The sequence below is a fragment of the Stenella coeruleoalba genome (genome assembly GCF_951394435.1).
Source record: "Stenella coeruleoalba genome assembly, chromosome: 19".
Classification (NCBI taxonomy): domain Eukaryota; kingdom Metazoa; phylum Chordata; class Mammalia; order Artiodactyla; family Delphinidae; genus Stenella; species Stenella coeruleoalba.
The window spans coordinates 38,108,537-38,136,319 of NC_137165.1; the positions used below are offsets into that span (position 1 = coordinate 38,108,537).

At 43.8% G+C, this 27,783-nt stretch overlaps 1 protein-coding gene and 1 long non-coding RNA gene across 4 annotated transcripts in view; one reads left to right on the plus strand and one right to left on the minus strand.

Moving 5' to 3' along the window:
* Nucleotides 1-6,613, plus strand: part of LOC307177215 — a 28,502-nt gene extending 21,889 nt beyond the window's left edge. Inside the window, exons 3-4 of the long non-coding RNA XR_013825008.1 lie at nt 4,452-4,553; nt 6,464-6,613. This is a non-coding gene — a long non-coding RNA (uncharacterized lncRNA). The remainder of the gene's footprint in view (nt 1-4,451; nt 4,554-6,463) is intronic.
* Nucleotides 821-27,719, minus strand: CALCOCO2 (calcium binding and coiled-coil domain 2). 3 transcript variants are annotated; one of them, XM_079904156.1, is made up of 13 exons: nt 27,679-27,719; nt 20,491-20,680; nt 16,027-16,129; nt 15,738-15,871; nt 14,801-14,926; nt 13,839-13,927; nt 13,389-13,458; nt 12,763-12,885; nt 12,376-12,462; nt 9,566-9,661; nt 7,886-8,021; nt 6,620-6,648; nt 821-5,378 (listed from the first exon to the last, which is right to left on the minus strand). In XM_079904156.1, exons 2-13 carry the CDS (start codon nt 20,668-20,670, stop codon nt 5,301-5,303), a joined length of 1,251 nt encoding a protein of 416 aa, XP_079760282.1. In that variant the 5' UTR covers nt 20,671-20,680; nt 27,679-27,719; the 3' UTR covers nt 821-5,300. The 3 variants fall into 3 exon arrangements, with proteins under 3 accessions (XP_079760282.1, XP_079760280.1, XP_079760281.1); XM_079904154.1 differs by having other exon boundaries at nt 834-6,109; XM_079904155.1 differs by having other exon boundaries at nt 834-6,109; nt 27,660-27,699.
* Between the last annotated feature and the right edge of the window lie 64 nt (nt 27,720-27,783).

A 27,783-nucleotide genomic window follows, 5' to 3' on the forward strand; every position in this document is an offset into this window, starting at 1 on the left:
CCCCCAGCATCAGTAGCCTAGTCTCCATTTCTATAATTTTGAAATTTCAAGAGTGTTAAATGAACAGAATATATAGTATGTAATTTAAAATGCTTTCAAATTTAGCTTAATTCTGTGGAGATGTCAGTCAAGTTATTGCATGTGCCAGGTTTGCTCCTTTTTATTGCTCGGTAGTATTCCATCCTTTGTCTTTAAAAAAAAATTTGTTTATTTATTTGGCTGTGCCTGGTTCTTAGCTGTGGCACGCGGGATCTTCGCTGCCGTGTGCGGGACCTTCGTTGTGGCATGCAGGGATTTTAGCTGTGGCATACGGGCTCTTTTAGTTGCAGCATGCAGGTTCTAGTTCCCTGACCAGGGATCGAACCTGGGCCCCCTGCACTGGGAGTGCAGAGTCTTAACCACTGGACCACCACGGAAGTCCCCATCCTGCGCTCTATTATGGCATCCTCCCCAGTTTTCTCCACCTAAAGGCCACTCATCCTTTAATCAGATTTGAATCCCATCCTCCCACCCGCAGCATTTGTTATAAATTATTGCAATTATCTGTTGCACGCTCAGCTCAGACCATCTTCTCTGGTACTCTCCTCTCCCCATGCACCTCCCTTCCCATCCCTGCAGTGACTCAGAGCTGCCAGGTTGGTGCAGGGTGACCGCACATTCTGGCCACAGTTGACTGAACAAGGAGTGAGTGCATTGGTTCACCCTAGCAGGGCCAAACAAGTCCCTCCCTCAGGGAATCTAGAGTTGGACTGAGATTCCCATCCTTTCCTTTCACAACTCTTTTTTTTAAAGCAGAGTAGCCTAAAAACTCAGATAAGCAGCAACCAGTTTCCATCATGCAGTCTGGGAGGCAGAGAATCAGACTGCAGTGAAAGAGGTTTGACTCAGAGGCAGAGAAGCAGGGTAACAAATGGCAAGGGATGATGTCTCTGTGTCACCTAGCACTCTAGCCCTGAGGGCTGGGAATCTTAAGCCTGGGGCTCTGAGACACTCCTATATCCTTAAAACTGACACCCTTCGCCACCCTCCCTCCTGTCCCTTTTGAGCTCAAATGAGCTTGTTAGATGTGGTTCAACTGACTGGAGTGTCTTTCAGGACAGAAACTTGTCTCTTTTTATATGCTAGTACTTTTGCTTCAAAGTTCTTTGCATTCTGGAGCGGCTTCTCTCTCCCCCTTTGTAGAGACCCTCAGGATACCCTCCCCATTTTGGTCTGCCATTTTTGTCCCTCAACCTCTTCCAAAGCACACTCATATAAGACATCATTAACTTGGGCTTTGCTCACATCTTAATTAACACTCAGGTCCCATAGCCCTCATGTCTTCAGTTTGCGAGATGATGTCCCTTATCTTTGCGTCCTTAAATTGGGCAGTTAATCTCATTTCCCCAACAGATTAGGAGACCCCTGAAACCTGAGAATCTCTCCCCCAGCAGTTCGAGGGCTCCCAGAGGGCAGACAGAATGTCTTCATTAATCTTGCAGATCCCTCGAGGGAAGAACTTTTCTATTAAAAAAAAAAAAAAATCCTGGCCCTGTATTAGCTCTGCACACTGTGGGTGCTCACTAAATGTTGACTGACTGGGTAAACGACAGACTTAGTTCCCCAGAGTGTCATATTCTTTCTTTCCACAGGGAGAAAGTAATAACACTAGGCAGAGCAGGCTGGATCCCTTCATATGATTACCTGGGATTTGTGGGCTGGTGACTCTTTACCCCAACTTTATTGGGTCCATTCATCTCCACAAAATAGATATTCCCAGAGACCACCAATGCTGCTGGCCAGATGGTAGGCTACCATTAATTGGCCTGACGCTACTAATCACAACTGAAGCGCTGCCTCCAGCCCAAGAGAGGGGGAGAACCCAACACTGCTGAGGCAGGGGTTGTACTGACAAGTGTGATTTAACCAAGGTCAACAGTGCTGAACCTGCTCTGTATCTGTATTTAAGACATCCTAGGGACTTCCCTGGCGGTCTGGTGGTGAAGACTGCACGCTCTCCATGCAGGGGGCACAGGTTTGATCCCTGGTTGGGGAATTAAGATCCCGCATGCCACATGGCATGGCCAAAAAAAAAAAAAAAAGACATCCTTTTAACCTTTTAAAAACATACCAACTTGAGATATAACTCACATAGCACACAATTCACCTGTTAAGTGTATAATTCAGTGGTATTTAGTATATTCACACAGTTGTGCAACCATCTCTGTAATAAATTTTAGAACATTTTCTCTACCCCAGAAAGAATCTCCACACCCATTAGCAGTCATTCTCCATTTCCCCCAACACCCAGCCCTAGGAAAATACTAATCTATTTTATTTCCATAGAATGTTTTCTTATTTTGGACATTTCATATAAATGGAATCATACAGTACGTGATCTTCTGTGACTAGCTTCTTTCACAGCATGTTTTCAAGGTTCGTCCATGTTGTGACATCTCAGTACTCCCTTCCTTTTTATTGCCAAATAATATCCCGTTGTATGGCTATATCATATTTACCCACTCATCAACTGACGGACATTTGGGTTGTTTCCACTTTTAGCAGGTTATTTCTCCACGTTTCATCTTATTCATCTATAAAAATGGGAGTTAATAGCTGTTTCAGGGACTTCCCTGGTGGCGCAGTGGTTAAGAATCTGCCCGCCAATGCAGGGGACACGGGTTTGATTCCTGGTCTGGGAAGATTCCACATGTTGTGGAGCAACTAAGCCTGTGAGCCACAGCTGCTGAGCCCACGTGCCACAACTACTGAAGCCCGCACGCCTAGAGCCCGTGCTCCACAACAATAGAAGCCACCTCAATGAGAAGCCCGCGCACCGCAACTAGAGTAAGCCCGCCCGCGTAGCAAAGAAGACCCAATGCAGCCAAAAATAATTAATAAATTTAAAAAAAGCTCTCTGTTTCAAAGGGTTACTGAAAGTATACATGGAGTATATGAAATGTATTCTAAACTATAAAGCACTACATGCTTATAAAGCCATTATTTTAATATTTATATGAGATCAATTAAGGAGATCTCAGTGTAATTTCCCCGAGCTTGTGGCCTGTTGTTGGTTAACTCAGGAGAATTAGGTGCTATCTCTTCAGGTTTGATCTCTATGTTATGCTGAGTCCACTTTGCTTTTTTCCCTAGGTAATGGACGGCATCTTTTTGCCACAGCCTACCATCTCATTAGCATTTGTTGCTAGGAGACCAGGTTAGAGAGTGCTTAGCTCAGTGCAGTCCACAGCCACTGTAGAAAATCACTCGAATCCCAGGATCATATTTAAACATCAAGGCAGTTCCATTTCATCCCAATTTTTAGCAAGATGAGGCAAAAGGGCTGAAGCTACAGGTGTTCTTAGGGGTCTAAGTTTACCAAATATCTTGCCAACTCTCCCTTCTCTGATTTTAGGTTAGCTTTCCTTCACCACTCACACTCATGTATGCCAGGGTGACTTTTTTCCCCACTGCTTCGTGAGTGTGCTAAGGTAACGCAAAAACATTTTAATATTAGAAAAGAGAAAATGAACTAGGAAGGAAAACTTGTTGCCATAATAAGTACACAGATTCTCAAATCCATTTTGCTCCCACAAGCTGTTATTTCTTGCAGGAATTTTCCAGCTTTAAAATCTGTGGGTGTAAGAGGTATAGACGGGAAAGGCTGGGGTGATGATTGGATTATGTAAGAATGACTGTTTCCTTTACCACTAGTAGATGCCTGGAGCGTAATTTCCCCTTCAAAGCCTTGGTAAGAGCAGCTGGGGATAATGAACAGTGGTTAAAGATGCTTTGTTTTACATCCAGCAAAAAGGATGATTAACACCTCAACTGCTTTTTTGTACCAAGCCTGTGGAAGGGCTCCTGCCGCTGTTGATAATCACGGTAACCCTCAGGGTAGCAGGGGCAAAGGGGTGGGTGATTCACCAGAAAATGGTATTCGCTGATTTGGGTTATGTGCACCACTGCTCCTCTCCATTCGTGTGCTTAATTAAGAGCTGACTAGTATAAAATAAATGAAACTGCAATTCTTCACTGGAACTATCTGGGGAGCAACAGAAATTTTGCAGGAAGGGTATCTGCCAGAAAAACTGTGTTACTCTCTCCCCGTTATATTTCTATTCATTCATTCATTTATTTTTTTGGCTGCGTTGGGTCTTCGTTGCTGCGCGTGGGCTTTCTCTAGTTGCGGTGAGCGGGGGCTACTCTTCGTTGCGGTGCGCAGGCTTCTCATTGCCGTGGCTTCTCTTGTTGTGGAGCTCTAGGCGCGCAGGCTTCAGTAGTTGCGGCACGTGGGCTCAGTAGTTGTGGCACACGGGCTTAGTTGCTCCGGGGCATGTGGGAACTCCCTGGACAAGGGATCCAACCCTTGTCCCCTGCACTGGCAGGCGGATTCTTAACCACTGCGCCACCAGGGAAGTCCTATATTTCTATTCTAAACTTTGTCTTAATGTCACATCTGATTCTTACAGGGCAAAGGCTTATGAGTCCAAGAGACATCATATCGAAATGGTGATACGGGAGAAGCAGTGGGAGTATAGTCTCATCTTCATTTTATCAAAGGAGAAATAAAGGTGAGGAGCTGTGACTAGGACAATACAGTTAGTCTAAGGCCTAACTTAGTCACGTCAGGGAAAACCACAGAAGGAATGCAGAGCTATAATTGGCTCAACCTGATGCACAGCATCATGTTTCACATCATTCAAAAGTTTCTGTAAAAGTCTCTACAGTGACCAGCTGGCTGACGGCCTGGGAGTCATTTCCATTTGTTCAGTCCCTGGGGTGGAGAAAATGGAATTGCTTCTTATAGTTCAATTAGGCAGATCTGGATGGAGGGAACTGAAGTTAGTTCACAAAAGGTGCCCAAATCCACACCCTTTCAAAAATGCACAGAAAGTTAGAACAAGAAAGTCAGGGCTCCAGATTTCTCAAACTAATGCTTCGTCACCTCCCTCTCCACCTCAAGATAATGGCCAGGACACTCTTTTGTTGACTAGTTAAGACAGGTGAAGAGAAATCCTTGGTGGAGTCTATAATTCCGACAATCCTTTTGATTATACTTTCCCCACAAGCTTAAAAATAAAAAAACATGAACTCAAGGTTTATTTTAAATTACCAAAGTCCCTGAATAGAGGACTAGTTTATTTTTAGTATTAAAGCGATTAACAATAGTTCTTATTCTAACTTATCCATATTCAAACTCACCTGCTCAGAAAGTTGCAAACCCATACAGTTTCTAACAAGTCCCACTAACCATTAAGAAAGGACTTACAACAATAATAGTTATGTGCACAGGAAAAAACCAGAGTAGAAAATGCCAGTCAGAGGTATCCAGAGAGAAAGCCTTTCTGTGAGTGAAATATTTCATGTCCATTGTTCAGGAATGCTTCCGTCGGGAGCTGGGAAATCAAGATGAGAAAACTTTGGTATCCAAATTGGATATCTGGGTTCTCTGCCATGCCTTTTTTGACTATTCTAGATTAGTTGGAGAAGGAGGCCTGAGGAGGAGGTAGAAATTCTCAACCTCTGATCAGTCACCAGCCCCAGGGTTAGGACTGAGGACTGAGTACAAACACACTCAAGGCCTGACCTTGAATGGCAGTGGGACAACCTGGAAAACTACTCACTTAGTACTCGAGTCAGGCCTCCTGTGAACAGCCAGGTCAGCTCCAACCCAGGGCCTTTATGCTGGAGACCCTCGCAAGAATGGGCATTTTAGTTGAGAGGCTGACACAGCTGGAGTTATGTGACTTAAAAGGTACTAAAACCCACAAGGATGGAAGTAACCGCCCTTAACACTATGCTTCAGATAACCGACATGACTCCACCTATAGGGCAGCAGGACTAAGTAAATCCCTAATGATTCAGGTTAGGCAGGATCTTGGGTCATAACTCATAGTAGAAGCTTCTACTCTATAAAATCCATGTACAGTATAGATCCAGGAGGCCGGGACACTTAGAGAGTGTGGCACAACACATGGTCTTCAAAGATCTGCTTCTCTTTTGCTGGGAAGGCCTTGTCACAAATTGGACAATTCAAACTAAGGGGCTGCATGTGCTGCTCCAAGGTGTGATCAAACAAGTCATCAGGAAAGTCTGATTTGCAGGTGGGGCATTTCTTGATGGAGAGCTGGGAGGAAGAGCAAAGAGGTCAGTCCGAACGTAAGCTATATGCGGCAGAGACTGTGTCTGACTTTCTACTATATCCTCAGCACCTAGCATCATGCTTGGCAGATGGTAGGTGATCAAGAAGTAGAGGATGAATGAACAAATTCACATTTGGAGCTCCTCACTGGGGCATTCTCTAACCCCAGGATTGAAAGGATGTAATACTGCCCGGAAGGGGCACTGGACGTACCTTGTTTGGCTACCTGCCTGGTTCATATCTCCTCCCTAGTCCTTCTACCAAACTCAATTCACAGGTGAAAAATCTTCAGCGGAACACTGATGGATGAACTGTGTTTTCTTCTCCCCGCCCTAACAGGCTCTCTCAGCTTTCGGCACTGACCAAATTGACCCTGCTGACTTGGATTATCACAGTGAACCAGTCTCCCTACGGTTCTCCCGTGAACTGGATGGAGCAGGAAGGGAAATCTTCTCAAAGATTTGCTGTGGGCAATCTCAGGAGTCAAATACTTACCAGGCTGGGGGCAGGACTTTCTTGGATACCTGAAGGTAATAAAAAAGACTGCACTCAATGAAATGCATCCTTAGAATACATTCTCCAGCTGTGTTCTAGCAGCTGTTTTTTGTAACCCTCATTGTTCCCCTTCTGATTCTTTAGCTCTCATATATACCATCTACTTTGATAGAGGGGATCTAGGTCAAGGATAGTGGGAAAAGAGGAAAAAATAATGAAGTGGCATTTTCAGTAGCCATTATATAATCAGAAAAAAACAATAAACCTATTTTCAGTGTGGAGAAAATGAGATTTTAATGAAAACAGTAACAATTTAACACGGAAATAGTCTGAGAATAGATTTTAAGACCAAATCCACACAGTCATTTTTTAAATGAAATGTTTAAAAATATACTTTTAAGGAAAAATAAACTTGTACCCCTGCCTGTTGCAAAGATCAGATTGTGACTGTTAAGAGAACAGGACTGGGCTTCCCTGGTGGCGCAGTGGTTGAGAGTCCACCTGCCGATGCAGGTGACACAGGTTCGTGCCCCGGTCTGGGAAGATCCCACATGCCACTAAGCGGCTGGGCCCCTGAGCCATGGCCGCTGAGCCTGCGCGTCCGGAGCCTGTGCTCCGCAACGGGAGAGGCCACGACAGTAAGAGGCCCGCGTACCGCAAAAAAAAAAAAAGAGAACAGGACTGCTTTAAACTGTCGCAAAAAAGCAAATGAGGTCTCATATCGCTTTGGAGACAAAAAAGGAGGAAAGTTCCCTGTTTGGCAAAGACATCTGACCCCGGGTCCTTCAATGACAAGACTGGTTGTCACCCCACTTCCTGTCCTCCAAACCACTCAGGAGTCTCTGTTGAGCACATCCCTGCTACCCTTGGTCAGGCCACGGGGGTGGCTGCCTAACAGCCCATGCTGGGTGGCACAGTCCGCCTCTCGTGCTTCCACTTCCAAATCTTAATGAGCCTCCTCAGCTTTAGATGTATATATCTTCTACACAGAGACATTTCTCTGACTCATATATTTGGAATATAGCCACGGGACTCAATTTGTGTCTGCTGCCTCTAGGCGAATGATCTATTTGTGTCTTCTAGATTCAGATTTATTTCTCAATTAACACTTCTTGCCTGGCAGTCTTTCTGTTGGGTACTCAGCTTCTGCCCAACAAGTCTTAACAATGAGGCTGGTCTTAATTAGCATTTCAGATAAAAAGAAAATTTATTGGAGGAAAGGGATGCAAGCAGGGGCCTCCACCTCGAATGGCAAAGTTGTCTTACCAGAATATGGGTTTCCATAGACAAGTCCTGGGTTTGGTCTCGCACCTCCTTGATTCGAAGCAGGCGCTTGATACGGCAAAGAGTCATAATTCAGACCCATGTAACTCAGCAGTGTGCTGTTCTCCATCTTCAAAAGCTAAGGATAGAGTATTTAAAGAGACATGTTAAAAGCCAACAACAAATGGCCACAAGGAACTGGCCAGGGATGCCCATTACAGGTAGTCCTCAATTAACAGTGTGGCACTGGAGAAGCCCAAGAAATGATAAACCATAATCCTTCAAAAGGGGAAGCAGCAGCCTCAGTATTCCAAAGATCTGAGTTCTTAATATCTGAATTTAAATATGTATTGAATTTTGTTTAGAATGAATGCAAAAAGGAATTTTAAACCTTTAAATACACACCAACTGAAGGGGGTACAGAAGTTTTATGGATATGTGAGGGTGGTGGGAGCTATATTAAGATTGAAATTGTTACACATTATTGAGAGCAGAATGCTTTTTAGTCTCCTTCCTAGAACAATTTTCTTACACAGTGTGAATATTCATCTGATATAATTTTCCCTCTTCATGTTTTATCCCATTAAATGGATATGCCAACAGAGAGTGAGAGGGAGGAAAAAAGAGAGGGAGGGAATGCGAGAGAGAGAAAGAATGTAAGAGATCAAGCCACAAGGGGGACAGGCAGCGTTTAAAGTTCTTAGAAAAAAGAAAATCAGTAAATTTCCTCTTAACATCTTCAGAGGGTTTTACTACAGTTCCTAACAAAGCTCCAAATATCAGATCTTTCTCTTCTTGCTGCAAGTTGTGTGCATTCTTCCTCCCCATCCGCTGCACACCCTTCCCCCACCCCCAGCCCACACCATCGACTATTTCAAAGTCAAAGTACCGCTAACTAAATCAAGAGGATGAGAATGACAGGACCAGAAACAGACCCCAGAGTCTTTCTGCAAAATTGAAACACATTGGCATAAATAATATAATCAAAGGTAGAAATGATCACTTGAAGGCACAGCCCAGAAGGTTATGGAGAGGGTAGAGATGGAGAATGGCTGGAGGTGCAGATCGGAGGAGCAGCCAGAATGCATGGACACCTGCTCTTTGATGCCAGCAAGCACGTGAGAATGACTTCAAGTTCAACCTTATTTGCTGCCATCATCCTCAATCAATCAATAATAATGTGTTAGCATACAGCAGAAAATAAATACTGGTTGGATGAAAGAATGAACTGATGAATGAATGAATGCATGGTATTTATTTGGGGCCTACCATGGGTCCAGCACTGGTACAGACCACCACTTCTCCTGGTTTGGCAGCAGAGAAAAAGAAAAAAGTTGTGCTGAAGGAAAAGAGTCCCTCAGCTAGCACAAAAATGATGTAGGATATTACTCCCCAAAGACAATACTTAGAATAGCTGTGGAGTTAAAAGCAAAAATAATAAGTTAGATCTTCATCAAGGCTGTTCCTTTCAAGTTCACTACTGCCATGCCAAACAAGCTTCAGTTACAGAACAAAGAATGGGTTTTGCGGTAGATTAGGAAACCAGATGAAATGTACCCTTTGTTTGGGAGCAACTGTCTCATCCAATGTCCCAGAAAGGGCTCTTTTGTTTAACTTTTTATGTTATCATCACATCTCTGGGTCACCCTGCTCCTTCCCTTAAAAAGTCTTTTACACACTTACACCATTTTCTTCTTCCATTCTCTCTTTCTCTTTCTGCAGAACGTTATATATAATCTTGTTCTCACTCAGTCTTTTTGACAGGTCAAGGTTCTGGTCCTGTCAAAAAAAAAATTAGGATTAGGACCACCTGTTGCAGTCTGGATCCAAGGTGGGGTAAAACAAGATCAAAGAGGATCTGGCTGTCCAAAGTGGTGGGACTGAGGTGGTGGAGAAGGAAATGGGGGTAGGGAGGAGTGGTACCATGGAGGTGATGCTGACTTACAGAAAAATGACTTAACAAAATGCCTGAAGGCTTGGGCTGGCATCAAGATGCCAGTTTCGTTTGGTTTAGCTGGGAGTAAGTGACCAAAGAGAGAAAAAGTTAGCTTGGGGGAAACCTCAAGACTGGCTTAACAGAATTAGGGATAAACTGAGCTTTTTTTAAACCCCACGCAACCATGGAAACAATCATCATCTTTGTCTTGAATAAACATCTCACCCAACACAGCGTGAAGCACTGAGTTAGGCTGGTGTGACTCCCTCCCAGTGTGAAGATAGGCATATGGACTCAAGTTACACCGAGGAAGAAGGAACCCTGGAAGGCATTTATCCAAGGCTAAAAGGAACCCAGACTGCGGTCCTGGGCTTCCCAGTACGATGGGTTCACCTGACTAGTTTCATGGAGCCAAAACTCATAGGCATGCTTCAGCGCTTCCCGACACCTGCCTATATACACACACATGCGAATACCTCACAAAAACACTTTAAGCTAATCCTACCAGTTGTGGGGTTTTTTTTCAAGATTTTTTATTTGAATGCTGTGCACTTCTAGCCGACCCTGAGGTAGTAATGCGAAAGGGGGCTACCCGATGACAGTGCTGACTGCAGGCCCCTGGTTCCCCACCCCCACTGGCTCCTGCTGGCTCTTCTGGTCCTGGTTCACTTCCTCAAAAGGCAGAAATAAGAAAGCACTATCTGAGTCTGTACAGAAACCTGCTCAATGGTTATAAAAACCTTCCCTGAGGGCTTCCCTGGTGGCGCAGTGGTTGAGAGTCCGCCTGCTGATGCAGGGGACACGGGTTCGTGCCCTGGTCCGGGAAGATCCCACATGCCGCAGAGCGGCTGGGCCCGTGAGCCATGGCCGCTGAGCCTGCGCGTCCGGAGCCTGTGCTCCGCAACGGGAGAGGCCACAACAGTGAGAGGCCTGCGTACTGCAAAAAAAAAAAAAAACCTTCCCTGAGACCCATGGCTGAGCTGGGGCCTCTATTTCTGGGGATCTCCAGGCTGGTTTCTGGCCCCATACTCCATCCCTCTTTTTAGCAGAGGGTGTATTCTCCTTAACAAGGGTGTACAATCCTCTGGGCTTGGTCCAGGAGCCACAAACCTTCACACCCTTTGCTTCCTGGGCCCCTCATCTCTGTCACCTACCCGTGCGGCAGCCCTGAGTTGCCTGATCTGTTTGTGGAGCCGCTGACACTCTTTGTACTTCTCTAAGAAACAGGCTTTCCCGGCCTCTACCTTTGCCTTTAGGCGTTCCACCTCTTGTACTAGCTGCTCCTCCACTGCTGTTTTCTTGTTCTTAGGCTCCTGAAGCCTAAGATACATAGTCGTCAGAGTTAGGGGACTTTTGGATGCATGAGGAATAAAGAATTGCTGTCAGACAGCTGGGGAGCCCCTGGATCTTTCAAAGTATTCCATGAAAACCAAGGAGGTTCAAACCTTTGAATGGCTGTAGATTATTTAAAGCAGATTTCTTTGTTACATCAGAGGTCACAAACTCAAAAGTGCCAATAGGGGCCTGGCAAGTAATGGAACTGAATGAAGGAGTGGGATGTAACAAAACAGTGAGGACGGCAGCCACATGGGGAACGCATGACCCATCTAAGGGGTCAGCAGCTCCAGCTCCAGATACTGCTACTGGGCGGGAGTGTCGGCTCATATGTTGCCAGAGCCTCTGATTTTTCAAGAAGCTGGAAATACAAATTTCTTTTAACGGGAAATGTTCCCATTTTTAAGTGCTGTTCACCAAATCAGTTTTTTAAAAAACACCATCTAGAACAATAAAACATTCCTGTGAGCTATACTTAATCTGTGAGTTGAAGATTTTCAAACTTTGTTGCATCTATTCTTTATTATATAAGCTAAAATACGCAGTATCTTATATACAGTAGGTACTCAATGATCAATTAGATAATGATTGAATGAATGAATGATGCATAGAGGATATGAGTTACATTCCCAATAACTGGATATTCTCCACACATCAGGAGTTCTCATGTCCTTACAACAGTTCAGAAAATGGAGCTTCTAGGCACCTGTGATCACCATGAGGCCTTGTTTCCAACAATATATTATAGGAAATTATTAGTCAATTAGGCTTTCATTACTATATTACATAGCTCAGAACAATTTATAATTATGATAATCGCTAACATTATATTAATTATAACAAAATTTGTTTGACTACTATAATATCTTCTAATTGTAGAGCTCATTTGACAATCATTAATTTGTCTGCCCCGACAAAAACTCTTTAAGAAGAGGGTAGGGGTTATTCTGTGTGATTCCTAGCCCAAGGCTCTATTTACTACAATCTCTCGTGAAGTTTAACTTCCAATATTCCTTTTCACTCGTCACATATTAGAAATGCCCACCTCTCCTCAACAGTCTATAAATGGCAGATTCTCTGACCCTTTGGGTAGAGAGAAGAAAGTCCAGAGGTAAATGCTATTCTAATCTGTGTCATTTATCCTGTCCATCCCCTGAAAATAGGCTCTATCCCTTCCTTTCTTTAGGCTCCCTCCCACATAGCCATCCAAAGACAGACATGCCGTTAACTCCTGTTCTTTCTTCGCTGCAGTAGTTTCTTTCTGCTTCATCTCCTCCACTGTCCGTTCGAGCTCCTTCCGGTGTTCCCTCTGCACAAAAACAGATTTCAGTACCACTGCTGGGAAAACACACGCACACGCACACGCACAAGCACATGTGCGCACGCACTGGGGAAAGGCCTGCTAAGCTAATGAGCGAGCAGGGTGCAGAGAGAAAAGCAAGTCTTCTCTTGTAAGTTTCTGAGAAAAGCCGTTAGATACCTCATTTCAGATGGCTTCCCTGAGACCTTTCCCGCAGCCAGTGACACCCAGGTATATGATAGAGCAAAGAAAGAACAATGTATATATTTTTTCACAAATGCCTAAAAATATTTTGTTCCATGACTCTACCTGTTCAGTTAAGCTGAGAAAGAGCTGGCCGTTTTCCTTTTTCAGGTCCTCCAACTGCTCTGCTTTATCTTGGACTCCCTGAACAAGCTTCTCTATTTCTTTCTCTTGAGTTGACAGCTGGGCCTAAAGCAAAAATAGTGAATGTAACCAAAATAAAAAAGAAGGAAAACTAAACAGGAACAATGCTTTTAAATGTGCAGTAACATAAAGAGATGTGTGTCCCCAGCAACTCCCAGCTGCCAAATACCCCTAAGAACGTCTTCACTCTTCAGCTCTACCTTACACCTGAGAATCTAAGGCTCAGCTGAGTAAAATCTGACAAGCCACCCTTTAAAGCCCCTCTTCAAGGCACAGCTTCCTAAAAAAGAGAGTCCTGCTGCTACCTGCTTTACATTCCAGGCCTTTTAGTAAGACTTTGCTTGAAAAGATTTTGTAGCTAAAAGAAAAGTTAAAAAGGGTGTGGAGGGCCAAGAACGGAAAACACACACACTGAAACTGTAGTGTGATGCTCTGAGCGATCCACCACTAGGCCCTCAGTACAATGAGCTGTATCTTCCTGGGCCACCGCAGTGGAGTGGTGGCAAGGCTAAGGAAATATACTTTGGCAAAGGTTTGGCATTACCTACCTGAAGCTGATCCACTCTGACTCCCATCTTTTCATTTTCTGAGGACATCTTCTGGTTTTGTTCTTTCAGCCTGTGGAAGTGGAGACGACTAAGTGAAAAAAAATACTGATTCTAGGTCAGCTCCCCCAGACCTTAAACGATTTAAGGCTGCCTTGGCCCTAAGCCTGCAGAGTTATTTTTAAAGCCACTAGTCTCTTCTTCAGTCCTATTTTGGCTTCCTGACCTCAAACTGCAAGTGTTCAATACTTAACGCTAATACTTGAATTCAGGTCATTTGTCCTTACAATTCTGATACTAATTCTCTAACCTAGAATCAAAGAGCTCATGAATCAAAGAAGGAGAATCATACCTATCACTGTCATAATAGGAAGACTGTTCTAAAATCTAATCAGACCCTGCCTAAGGGTGTCTATAATACAGCAGCTCCTCCCATTCAAGAGTCACACTCACTGAAGAAGCTCTGTCTCCCAACAGTCCTTCTGCTCTTTCATTGTCTGTTCCAATTTCTTATTGATGCTCTTTAGGGTTTCTAGCTCCTCCTGTAGATTGAAACATCAAAGGGACTTAACATTTCTAAGACAGTGTTTAGGATCTCAGGCAGCCAACAAATATTTATTGAGCACTTATATGTCAGGCATATAGCATGACACAGCAGTGAATGAAATATCCAAGTAAAAGGAGTTCTATATTAAAATGTTCTTAATATGTTCTTTCCATATTAAAAATACATCTACCTTAGGAGTTTGGGATTAACATTATACACACTACTATATATAAAATAAATAACCAACATGAACCTACTGTATAGCACAGAGAACTATACTCAATATTTTGTAATAAGCTATACGGGAAAAGTATCTTTTATATATATATATATATATATATATATATATATAAAAAACTGAATCACTTTGCTGTACACCTGAAACTAACACAACATTGTAAATCAACTACAACTCAATTAAAAAAAGGAAGAAAAAATACATCTACCTAATTTCTCTTCTAGTGGAGCTTATATTTGTCCATTAATTCATTAAACAAATATTTACTGAGTGCCTATTACACACCAGACACTGTTCTGGCACTGCAGACACAGCAGTGGGCAAAATAAAGGTGCTTTTCTCCTAGAAACGTGCTGTCCAATTAATTCATGAAAGCCACATACATAATTTAAAAATTTTAGTAGCAACATTAAAACAAGTAAAAAGAAATAGATGAAATTATTTTACTAATAGTATATGTATTTAATTCATTAAATGAAAATATCATTTCAATATGTAAACAATAAAAAGGAAATCTCTAATATACTAAAATCTGTGCCAGATATTAGTATAAGGGCGTGAGATCACAAGAAAAACAGAAAATGATTCTGATCTCCAACCTCCAAGTTCACCTTTAACCAGCAGCCATACCTGCTTCTTCTGGAGCCTAGCCTGCATGTCTGCGTTCTGCTTCTGGAGGCTGACACAGCTGTCCTTCAGCTGCTTGTTTTCCCTGCAGAGCTCCTCGTTGTGCTGCTCAATCTCTTCCACCTCACCCTACGAAAGAACGTTCCATAAACTCATGTTTGGCCCTTTATAGCTCAATGGATATTCAAGTCCCTCTAGCAGAAAATTCCCATAGGCTGGGATGGTTAGGGTCTAGCTGATTCCCACTCACTGTAGTGACATCTGTGTACCCCAAGTGGAAGCAGCCCCTCAGTATGTAGGGAAGCGGGGTAAGAGAGGTGTGTCTGTATAATTGCAGCATTGAGGCTGCCATTACCAAGAAAGAAAGATAAACAAAATTAAGGCCACAAAAAGTTAAAAGGGGTAATTGACAAAAGAACAGAGTTTTTTCTTGCAAACACTTAATATTGTTTGTCTCTCCTCTCAGACTTAGCTCCTTGAGACTGGAACAGGATTTTAATTGATTCTTCACTACATCCCTAGTGCCTACCAGAGTGTTGGATGGAAGTAGGTGTCCTGTTAAATAACTGAGTAAGCAAATGAATCTGAGAGATACAAAGATGAATATCTGGTGTGTCTCTCCTCAAAGGAGCTTATAAAATTTACTATGGTGATAAGATGTGCAGATGACAAAAATTAAGTAACTGGGAAAGTTAAATAACTGAATGTCAACTGAGTTACAGAAGTTTTAGAGAAAGGAGAAATCACTTATTGTTATGATTCTTGTTAACATTCCTAAGTCATTCCCTTAGGAATGGTGGGTTTGAATGGGTACTGTATAAAATTTTCCCAACAGTTAACTGTTAGACATTCAATAAAGGCTTACTGACTAAAATTCTACCCTATCCTGGAATTGCTACCCTTAGCGGCAGGAAGGGATTGAGATGAGACGCTTACAGACCTGAGTGGTAACAACCAGGATGTCCTCCTCATTTTCTGGACAGAACTGGAAAGGGATACTTGCCCCCCGGACCACACCATCCTGATCCACATAGCAGAACTGGTAATACTCATCATCCTTGGGCAGGTAATAAGCTGAAAACAGAACATGATTTTTAATCCAAAATAAGGTCTATTCAGAAAACTAAAAATCCGGAAGTCTTTTATCTACCCAGAAAGCTCAAGCTCAAGGGAATTAATTAGTCTTGGCTGCTAGCTGTCTTCTACCTTTGATCCAGTATTTTTCTCACCTTTGAACTGGACCTCCTGCTGTTTGGGAGATTTGCTGTTTAGGTCAACAGGCAAAGTAACCCACATGAAGGTGTAGTACTCACGGGTTGTCTTCCATCCCACCTGCAATGACAAGAGGCTCTTGTTCAGCATCTGAAAGCGCTCAGGTTTGGGCCACGTCTTCGTAAAATGCACTTTTTGTTATGTTGATTTTACAATAGAGTAAGTTCATTATGATACGATCTACCCACAATGGATCAAATCTTGTTTTTTGACTTATGATAACTATATATACAATTAAAAACTGGTATGCACACACACAGTCTAAATTACTTGTCTTAGAAGGAAACAAAAACTGGCCATTCAACACCCAGGACAAGAGTTCCAAATATTGTATCTCCAAGTCAGACATAGAACCGAGAGTGATCGGGGAAAAGTTGTGGGATTGTGAACCTTGATCCCGCTATTTTCCTACAACAGTGTTCTTGGAACTTCTTAATCAGAAAGCACTTCTGATCTGCCCTCTCCACTGGTTCGTCCTCTCCTGTGTCCAATTCAGTCTTGTCACCTATACCAACCCGGTTATATCACTGCGTTTAAAAGTGCATTTTATTTTATTTATTTATTTTTGCGGTACACGGGCCTCTCACCACTGTGGCCCCTCCCACCGCGGAGCACAGGCTCCGGATGCGCAGGCTCAGCGGCCATGGCTCACGGGCCCAGCCGCTCCGCGGCATGTGGGATCTTCCCGGACCGGGGCACAAACCGTGTCCCCTGCATCGGCAGGCGGACTCTCAACCACTGCGCCACCAGGGAAGCCCCTAAAAGTGCATTTTAAAAATAATGTGTGTGTTGGGGTTGGATGCAAGAGTGTTCTTAGACTATGAGGTACCAGATAACTGAGTCCAATCTGTAGAGTTTTCTTTCTTCAGTGTTTTTCTTAATGCATGTTTAATGAAGGCTTTTTGGTGATAAAGATAACAACAACAATCTGGTAGTCATAAAGGCCCCTTCTAGGTATGGAATGCAGTAAGTCATAAGATATAAGAATACTGTAAAATATGCCTCAGAGCAGAAAGCTGGCGAAGTGGAAAACATTCTCACTAAATGTGAAGAGGGTAAAAGACGGCTCAAATCCCATCTGGAAGATGAGAGTACACCGGAGAACAGAAAAGGAGCCGTGTGTCTTCAAGGGGAGAATACTCAGCAAATAAGCAAAATTACATTTATTGCCATATTGTGACCCTGCCTGAGCCCAGTGGGAAGAAAAAGAACTAAAAATAAATTCCACGTTCATATACTAAGGAATCAGAGCAGGGTTGAAAAGGCTGTAAGTGCATCACACATACTAGGGCATGTTTTAGTGTCTCATTAACACCCACACCATTGCTGTAAGCACCTCTGGGCCACTGAAACCTGTGGAGGTACAGGAAGCAGGAATTTTATGGAGTCTTCATTCACATCCTGGAGTTTCTTAATGCACTGTGACCAAAATATCATCTAGGAAGGCCTAAGAATTACTGCTGCCTTGGAACAAGGAAGCAACTCCTAGCCACCTGCGATTTCTGTCCTTGGCTCTTCCATCTGAGCAGTCCTAGTCGCAGCCTGCCTCTTGTGCTATGACATCTCCCCTCCCCGGAACCTTGGAACATCGCATAAATGCCAAGGTAAAGGAGAGTATGGAGCGCAGGGCTCCACGTTGAAGGAAGAAAAGCTAACTCCCATCCACTTTAGGCTTTATCACTGGTGGTAGCTTTCACTCTATGGAGAAGATGTAGCATATTGCACGTGCAGAAACATTTTGTGAGGGCCTACGTGGTGCTGGGAACCAGCGGTGTTAGGGCAGATGAGGAGTTGAGGGGTATGATTAAGACTACACTGCAGGAACACCAGGAGCACTTTAGAAGTGAGCTAGGAAGTACACAACTTTACAGTCAGCCCTTAATTCTCTAACTGACCATCTGTTGTTCAAAGGAATTCAGCAGAAAAGAGGAAGAAAAGCAGAGGTTTGGGAGTCAAACAAACTTGCTTCACCGCTAGGAGACCTTGGGAAGGTCACCATCTTGAGTACATTCACTTTATTCATCTGTGCACAAGCAATACTACTACTTACCTCAGGGGGCTGCTGTGCTGTAAGGATTAAATTAGAAAACACAAACACACACAAACACACACACACACACACACACACACACACACACACACACACACCCCTCATCAAAGACCTAGCACATCATATGTTCTCAAAAAGTTTGTGTTCTCTCTTTATTAGTCTTAAACTTTGCTTACACACTTTAGGGTAGGTGTTCAAATCAACAGCTTTGTGACAATGAACATCAGAGGCCATTCTCTGGGTTAACCACAATTTCCTTATTGTGGTACGCAATACCTCTGAAATGAATGAAGTATAGATGCATTTAAAAACAATGCTTTTAAACATTTGTTTTTAAAAAGAATAACACTTTCGGGACTTCCCTGGTGGTGCAGTGGTTAAGAATACACCTGCTGGGCTTCCCTGGTGGCGCAGTGGTTGAGAGTCCGCCTGCCGATGCAGGGGACGCGGGTTCATGCCCCGGTCCGGGAAGATCCCACACGCCGCAGAGCGGCTGGGCCCGTGAGCCACGGCCGCTGAGCCTGCACGTCCAGAGCCTGTGCTCCGCAACGGGAGAGGCCACAACAGTGAGAGGCCCACGTACCGCAAAAAAAAAAAAAAAAAAAAAAAGAATACACCTGCCAATGCAGGGGACATGGGTTCAAGCCCTGGTCTGGGAAGATCCCACATGCCGCGGGGCAACTAAGCCCGTGCACCACAACTACTGAGCCTGCACTCTAGAGCCCGAGAGCCACAACTACTGAGCCTGCGTGCCACAACTACTGAAACCCGTGCACCACAACTACTGAAGCCCGCGCGCCACAACTACTGAAGCCCGTGTGCCTAGAGCCCGTGCTCTGCAACAAGAGAAGCCACTGCAATGAGAAGCCCACACACGGCAACAAGAAGTAGCACCCGCTCACCGCAACTAGAGAAAGCCCTCGTGTAGCAATGAAGACCTGACACAGCCAAATAAATAAATAAATAAATAAAAATAGGGCTTCCCTGGTGGCGCAGTGGTTGAGAATCTGCCTGCCAATGCAGCGGACATGGGTTCGAACCCTGGTCTGGGAAGATCCCATATGCTGCGGAGCAACTAGGCCCGTGAGCCACAACTACTGAGCCTGCGCGTCTGGAGCCTGTGCTCCACAACAAGAGAGGCCGCAATAGTGAGAGGCCTGCGCACCGCGATGAAGAGTGGCCCCCGCTCGCCGCAACTAGAGAAACCCTCGCACAGAAACGAAGACCCAACACAGCCAAAAATAAATAAATAAATTAAAATAAATAAATAATTAAATAAATAATAAATAAATAAAAAGCATAAGACTCTCATCTGTTTTAGAGTGAAGTCCTCACTGGAAGTTGCTCCGGCTGTCCCTCCGGTTGTCCACTACCCCCACCTCTAAACACCAGCCTTGTTACCTACAGCTTCCATCGTTCTATCACTTAGCTTGGAATTCCAAACAATTAAGGAGAAGGAATTCGATGAGGAAATGTGAATTAGCATCAGCTCCTACACAGTGCACTCAAGAACGATGTCTGATTTTAGGATGAACAGCATTGGTAAACAAGCACATGACATACTGAGGTGTCAAAACAAAGGTCACTTATGTTGGGACTCAGCAGTGTAAGTTACTTACGTTTGACCTTTATCTCTGTCTCTGTAATTAGGACGATTTGTCATTATGATGTGTGAGTGAGTGAATGAGTAAGAGTGTGCATGTGTGTGTTTGTGTGTGAGGGGATGTCAGAGACAGAGATACAGAGGGGGAAAGAAGAGGAGCTAGACAGTAAGTTGACTATAATAAAAAGTACCATTTCTGTACTTGAACTGACAGGGCGATTAGACACTGGAAGAGGAAACCGAGGGAGCTCATAAACTTTCCGTTCTTGGAAATCTTCACAAAGAAGCAAGACACGCTTATTCAGGAACAAACTTCTTGGATGCAAGATATAGGACAAGGTAAATTTTCAACATCCTTTCCAGATTTGTAATACTTATATTAAAACAAATTAAACACTGTACTAAGTAAGCAAGTGACGTTTAAATTCACAGAAATTATATAAGGGGCCACCTACCCCAGTCAAGTCATAGATGAATATTTCAAAATAGGATAATTTAAAAAACATTTACATTTGGTCTTTGAAAGTATAATAAAACTTGTGGATTGTATGATTTGCTATCTTATTTTAGCTTAAGGCTGAAATTAAAATTTGAGTCCTACAGCACATGCTGGTGTGTGTAGGGAGAAGTGCTAGGGAGCTTAGTTTAGGATTTTAACATGGGCCACACATATATGCAAAATGCTTATAATACAGAGACAGACACACACTCAGGTAACTAAGATGAACCTCTAGTTCCCAGTCACTTGGTACTAAATTAAGCACTTACTCTAAAGATGCCAATCCAATCCTTTCGACGGGGAATGAAATGCTGGGTGAGGGTGTAATAGCATGTGATGTCCCCTCCAGGGACGTAGAACTTCTCCACACTGTTAAAGATGACCTGAGAGAAATGACAGTGGTCCAGCAAGACAGCTGATGTGGGGGGATCTTCTACTGTCTCTTCCATGGTAGGGGTCCTGTTATGAGATATGGGATAGAATAAGGCTCAAAAAGGGTTGTCTGAAATGCTGGAAATTTCTGGGCTCTCACCCAGGAAACATTCAGTTCGGGGCAAGTCAGTTAAAGCAAAAGCCTGACAAGTATTGAGATCACACAACTTGCTTTCGGTTTCACTATGAGCCACTTTGCATTCATAACTTCCTGTGCTATAAGAATTTTCTGAGTCTCTGTGACCTCTTCACCACAGGCACCACCACCCTCACATACCCTTGTTCTCTGCTCACATCTAGTTTGCTCCCCTTCCTCTAAATGCCTTAAGTAAGGCAGCCTAGAGGTTCCTGAGCTGGGAACTGTTAAGACTTAGATTCTAGATTTTTCATTCCAACAAGCCCTATGACTTTTGGAATGTCAATTTCTCTAGATTTCAGCTTCTCTATTCAATTTCATTTATCCTGTAATTATCGGGTCCTTCTATACATTAAGGCACTCTGCTAGGAGCTGGGGATGGGTGCAGAAAGAAAGATAGGGATGAGAGAAGGAGATTATTTGACATGCAGTGGTGACGAGCATGGGTTCAGAAATCAAAATGTTGGAGTTCAAATTCCAGCTTCATCACCTATTAAACGCATGCCCTTGGGTAATTTACTTAACTGGACTCTGTGCATGGTTCCTCATCTGTAAAATGGGGCTAATAACATCTACCTCATTCTTTTTTTTGTGAGCATTAATTGAAACACAGGCATACCTCGGAGACATTGCAAGTTCAGTTCTAGACCATCTCAATAAAGCACATACCTCAATAAAGCAAGTCACACAGTTGTTTTGGTTTCCCAGTGCATATGAAAGTTATGTTTACACTATACTGTAGTCTATTAAGTGTGCAGTAGCATTATGTCTAAAAAAATGTACATACGTTAATTGAAAAATAATTTATTGCTAAAAAATGCCAAAGACTTCCAAAAGTAACATCAAAGACCACTGATAACAGAGCACCGTAACAAATATAATAATAATGAAAAAGTCTGAAATATTGTGAGAACTATCAAAATGTGACACAGAGACATTTAGTGAGCAAATGCAGTTAGAAAAATGGCGCCAACAGACTTGCTCAAGGTAGGGTTGCCACAAACTTTCAATTTTGTAAAAAAAAATAGTATCTGTGGGCTTCCCTGGTGGCGCAGAGGTTGAGAGTCCGCCTGCTGATGCACGGGACATGGGGTCGTGCCCCGGTCCGGGAAGATCCCACATGCCGCGAAGCGGCTGGGCCCGTGAGCCATGGCCGCTGAGCCTGCGCGTCCGGAGCCTATGCTCTGCAACGGGAGAGGCCACAACAGTGAGAGGCCCGCGTACCGCAAAAAAAAAAAAAAGAAAAAATAGTATCTGTGAAGCAGATAGGTATGCCTACAATGTGCAGTGTCTAGTCCTTAAATCAGTACCTGCCATAGAGTAGGCAATTCACACAAAGTAAAGGCTGAGTGACAGAATAAAGCACGTGCACAAAGTCTGGATAAAGAGAGGGTTTTACAGATGTTAGTGACTATTACGTTTGTGTTTCTTTTCTTTTCCGTCAGTCTTTGCCCTCAAAAGAGTCCCAATCCGATATGGAGGTTAGATGAGAATTTAAGTGACTGCCAAATAAGTGCAAAATGCTCTTGGGTTCAAAAGAGAGAGAAGTGAAACTGGTTAGGAAAATGAAGAAAAGCTTCGAGGAGTGAGTAGAATCCTAGATAAGCCCTCGAGGAAGATTAGAATTCTGACAAATGTGTTTGGGGGTGAGGAAATTCCAGATGAACGAAGCAGCATGCATAAAAGCAAAGAAACAGAAAAATGCAGCCCATGGAGGACAGCAAGCAAGTTTGGATTCCTATCTATAAAATGGGGCTAGTAAGCTGTATTTCACCTTTCTAGGTCATAGTACAGATAAAATGTGATCAAGGATGGGAACTATTGGGGAGATAAAAACAACACACAAAAGAAAACAAAGTCTTTTGAATTGTCGGGACCTCAAAAGCCACATGCCTGTCTTCTAAATGCATTTAGTGAGTCTATGTTTCTCAACCCAGAGTTCTACTGGGAAATGAAAACAATACTGCAGCTCCACACAGCAGATGCAGAAAGGGCTGGACATTTGCAAACACTACTACATGGCATCTTACAAATTCAGCTGTTAGAACGTGTTGGAAGATTGTACACACACACACACAGACACACACACAGACACACACACACACCCCCCTTAAAAAAAGAGTAAGTACAATAACCAGAAAAACACAGTAGCTCTTCTAGCTCTGCCCCACCCCACTTATTTCCTGGTTTTATTTTGAACTCTAAGCTAACAGGCCTCCTCTTCCAGCTCCCCCAGAAGTCAATTTTTTCACAGAGAAGGTAAGAGAACTTTGAGGCACTGAACTGTCTGTTCTCGAGACTGAGCTAAGGAACTAAGAAATGTACTAGCTTTCTGGTTTGTGACACAGTTTGGCCACATCCTCAACCTCAAACCTCAGATCAGTTTTTCTAAGGAAGAAAGAGGTCACATTCCAGTCTAGGCCAGTACTTGTTCCTCATGATAAGCTGTTGACTACTGATCTGTTGGATGCTGTGGGAGGTTGGGCAGGGAGATTTCTCAGCTCGCAGACCCCCTGTCTTTCCTAGTGGTCTTCAGTCACACTGAGGCCAGCATAGCCCCTGTGTCCTAAGCCTGGAGCACCATTTATCTGAGCATGTGACTTAATCTGTCCTTTACTGTGGATCATGAGAACACTCAGGAAAGAGTGAATTCGGGGCCTGTCTCTCAATTAGCCTAAATACCATCATACTCCCTGTTCTTTTCCTTCATAACACTATCACCACTACATACACAACAGAACACCTAGCCCATAGCAATCACTTATTGCTATGTACTCATAGTACTTACTCACTGAATAAATGAATGAATAAGATACATATGCAATTCATCAAAAAGTGAAAGGAAGCGGCTTTGTAGGTAAACAATGCTGTGAATGATGGAGGGGCTGATTATTGTCTTTAGCCCCGCTCTTAACTTGTTGGGTACCTTTGGAGAAGCTGTTTCTCAGCTTTCTCTTTTCTAAAATAGGGTGAGGCGGGAGTTCCCTGGTGGCCTAGTGGTTAGGATTCTGGGCTTTCACTGCTGTGGTTCGGGTTCAACCGCTGGTTGGGGAACTGAGATCCTGACAGAATCTCACTGAAGAAAGGACAGCATACACACACAAAATGACATGAAAGAGCTCATATTCTGAGGCCTGAGTGCACAGCCAATGGAACCTTCATCTCTTGTCATTCATCTGAAAACCTAACATCTGTCTGGAAAAGTCAACAGCCTTGGTTCCTTGCTTATCAAAAATATAAGAGACTCCATGAAGTTTTCCATTTCAGAGACCTCATTACATTCCCAGAAGGACTCAGGGGACACCCAATGGCACTCCGGGTGTTTGGAACTCAATCATTCTTGAAATAAAAAACTCTTCTGCCAAGACTGCAGAAGGGTTTGAGGAGGTAGAGTGAAGAAAAATAGTGGCTTTTCTGCTTCTTACCAAAGCCGACGACTTTTAGAAAAGGCCATGGGTAAACCTAGAGCATAACCATGTCAATCTACACTGGGTCAGTGAGGAGGTACCTCATTCAACTTTTCCTGGAAGGAAGCTATCTACTGATTTTTAAGGTCAGTGATCCTTAAAGCTTATCCTCCCTCCCAGCGATAAAATTCCCTGGGAGAAATGGGCTCCAACAACGGCTTGGGAAATTGTCTTTCTGACAAAGCAGTCTAGAAATGACTGTTTGTGGCGGGGGTGGGCAGGAAGGATGCGGAAGGAAAATTAGAATGATTTAAGCATCAGCTCCCCTCTTTTAACCACTCTTCCCACTATAGAACCTGTCCACCATCCACTTCTAATTCTGGCAATATCCACAGAGACAAGAAGAGAGAAGAAATACAAAAAGAGCAAATGTTAAATTTAGAAACCTAGAGTCATTAAAAAGCAGTGGGATGAATTAGGCTCCCTAGAAGTCATGGAATGGTATTCCACTTAATTCCTTACTCCTACCCTCAAATCAAAGACTGGCCATATAACGAGTGACCAGGGAAAACAAATAGAAAATTTTAAAAACAAACCATCAGGGCTTCCCTGGTGGCGCAGTGGTTGAGAGTCCGCCTTCCGATGCGGGGGACGCGGGTTCGTGCCCCGGTCCGGGAAGATCCCACATGCCGCGGAGCGGCTGGACCCGTGAGCCATGGCCGCCGAGCCTGCGCGTCCGGAGCCTGTGCTCCGCAACGGGAGAGGCCACAACAATGAGAGGCCCGCGTACCGCAAAAAAAACCAAAACCAAAAACAGAAAACAAACCATCAAACGTGGGAAAATAATGCAGAGATTCCACAAACTGTCAGAGGCACTTTAGTTGGACTCTGACACAGTTGCTACTTTTTCTTTTTTTTCAGCTCAGTTTCCAAAATGATTAGGGTCCTCAGAGGAGGCAGGCAATAATAGGCAATATATCTTAAAATGAGTCTCCCGAACTGGCTCCTGGCTTCTAAGAAAACCTGACACATTTTCATCTAATGAGCTTCTCAAGCCTAATACAGTACTCCCAGGACTGTTCCATGAGGGCATAGATTCTCCTATATTCTCCTGAAGGAACAAGAAGCCAGTTCTACTCCTGCTCTTTCTTGAATCTGTAAACTACGCTGATACGCTTTTTAGCAGAATAATTGAAAAATGTTAAGCTTTCTGTCTTTTTTTTTTTTTAAGCTTTCTGGTTTAGGTTCTAACAGTGCAAATATTCAACCAAATCAATTCACCAATTTTCCTAAAGCTTTTTCCTCATGTGTGCTGAACCACAAAGAATAACCTTATAAAACGACAGCAACAAAAACTAAAATTCTAGCACAAAGAATGCCCAACATTTTTACATTCGCCTTTTATACCAGTGGGCACATGTTTCAAGAGAAGTGAAGACTATAGATTATAAGTTTCTCTGGATCAGTTCACAGAAGGAAACCAAATGAATCCACAGCCGAGAGAGAAATGCCAATCAGTTCTTCATTTGGGAATAGTAAAAACAAAAATAAGTAAAAACTAAACACACATTCAACCTAATCCCTTCATCCTTCTGCTTACTTAAGTTTCTAAACTACTAGCAATTAGCAAAATGGACAAACTGATTTGAGTTCCACTCCCCCTGGCCCTGGAATAGATGCTTCCACAAAACTACCCTTTAGAGAACACTGACAATAGATATTATGGGTGTGTAGATGGCCCTGAGATGGGGAGCAAAAGCACAGACACATAGTCACTGGTCCTCAAATTATGAGAGCCACTTGCTCTAATCCGAATTTTCCAAGTTCATTCCAGTTCCTTACCTAAAATCTTTCTAGTGCCTTAAGTAAATTTTGTACCCCCAGGAGACTTTTAATACCTAATTCAGTAACAACTGTTTGGATTAGCTGCCCGGCTTATTCTAAGCAGCCTTCATCCCACATACCACAACACCACAGTGCCAACAGTACTAGGGAAGAACAGAAAAACTGTTCTGGGCAACCAGGAGAAACTGCGAAAAGCTCCAAGCTGTGGACTAAATCTCCATTTTATTCCATTTTACTTTACTGAGATTTTATACTTTTTCTGTGAAAAGGGTGATTCTGCTAACCCTTGAAGTGACCTGGGTAGTGACAGTGTTTGAAGTGTAATAGAAAGGGGACTAAGCTAGGAGCCAAGGCACCTGGGTTCCTGTCTTAGTTCTGCCACTAACTAGCTCTGAGATCTTGGCCAAGTCACATTACCTCTTTTTAGGCCTCAGTTTCCTCATCCGTAAAACACACGGATCAGGCAAGAAAATCTCTAAGGAACTTTCCAGCTATAATGATGATCCCAAGTGAAGGAAAAAGGAAATGAAAGAGTTTAACTGTCTTTTCATCTAAGAAAATGAGGAAGCATGGTATTATATTAATAAGCACAGTCAAAAATTTTAAAGAGCCCTATTTGTACTATCTGACTCCAAAGACCACATGACTTGTGTTACGTAACTCTTACTACCTTTCTTAGGGTCCTTCCCACTCCACAGCTGTCATTTCTGCAAAAGGGTAGAGTTTCAAATAGAGGCCCTCTGAAAGTATCGGTGAAAGTCACTCACCTGGATATTCCTTAATCATGTGCTCTACACAGTCTACAAAGACCTATTGTATTAAAAGTCTTTTGCTTTTAACAGTTTTTGCAATAGTGGAGATGTTATAATACATAGCTTTTGTATTATTCTACTCAGCTCCAACCATGGCCACTTGTTGGCTTACATCAGAAGCAAAGAATCCAAGTGATAGAAAAAAGTTTAAATGTCCAGGAGGGGTTGAAATCATAATAAATTAGAGTGGGAACATTAGCCCCAAACTAAATTGGGGGTGGGGGAAGATGGGGGGGGATGGTGGGGAGGGAGGGGCCACCGGAGATCAACGGTAAAGAAGCAGGTCACCGCACCCCAAGTGCTCTTTCTTCTCGGTCGTCTAGAACATCTCCTCCAATTACAAACGGCCTCAACTGAAGGAAGGGGGCTTCAGGGATCAAGACGGGGAAATTGAGGCCCATAACTTGCCTAGGGTGACTGGGCAAGGTCCGCCCTCGGCCACAGCCACCAATGACGTCAAGCACGGGGATTAAGGAACCAACACGACCTCGGCCAGAGAGGCGGGGGCATGACGTCGTGACTTCAAGACCCTCACTCGGGTCAGAGGATTCCTTCTGCCCCAGGAGCCGCCCACCCGGCCCCGGGCACTGAATCCCTACCCTCCTCGGGGAAAAAACTGCCCTCAACCCTCCAAGGCCGCGGAGGGGCTCCAGGGGCCCCATGACGCCACTCTCACGGTCACCCTAGAAGGATGGAAGGAGGTGAAAACCGAAACCAGCCGCACCACTGCCCGCCCATGGCCCTTTCTCAGGACTGGATGTGTGAAGTCGGGGAACCCGAGGGCCCAACTGTCCCTAATTGCCCACCTTCACTCCAGGGACTCACCAGGGGCTACAGCCAGCGGCGGCGCCACAGCGACAGGGCGGGGAAAGAGACAGGGGCGGGGCTGAAAACCCAGGGCAGAGCGGTCCCGTCTGACCCCGCCCGCTA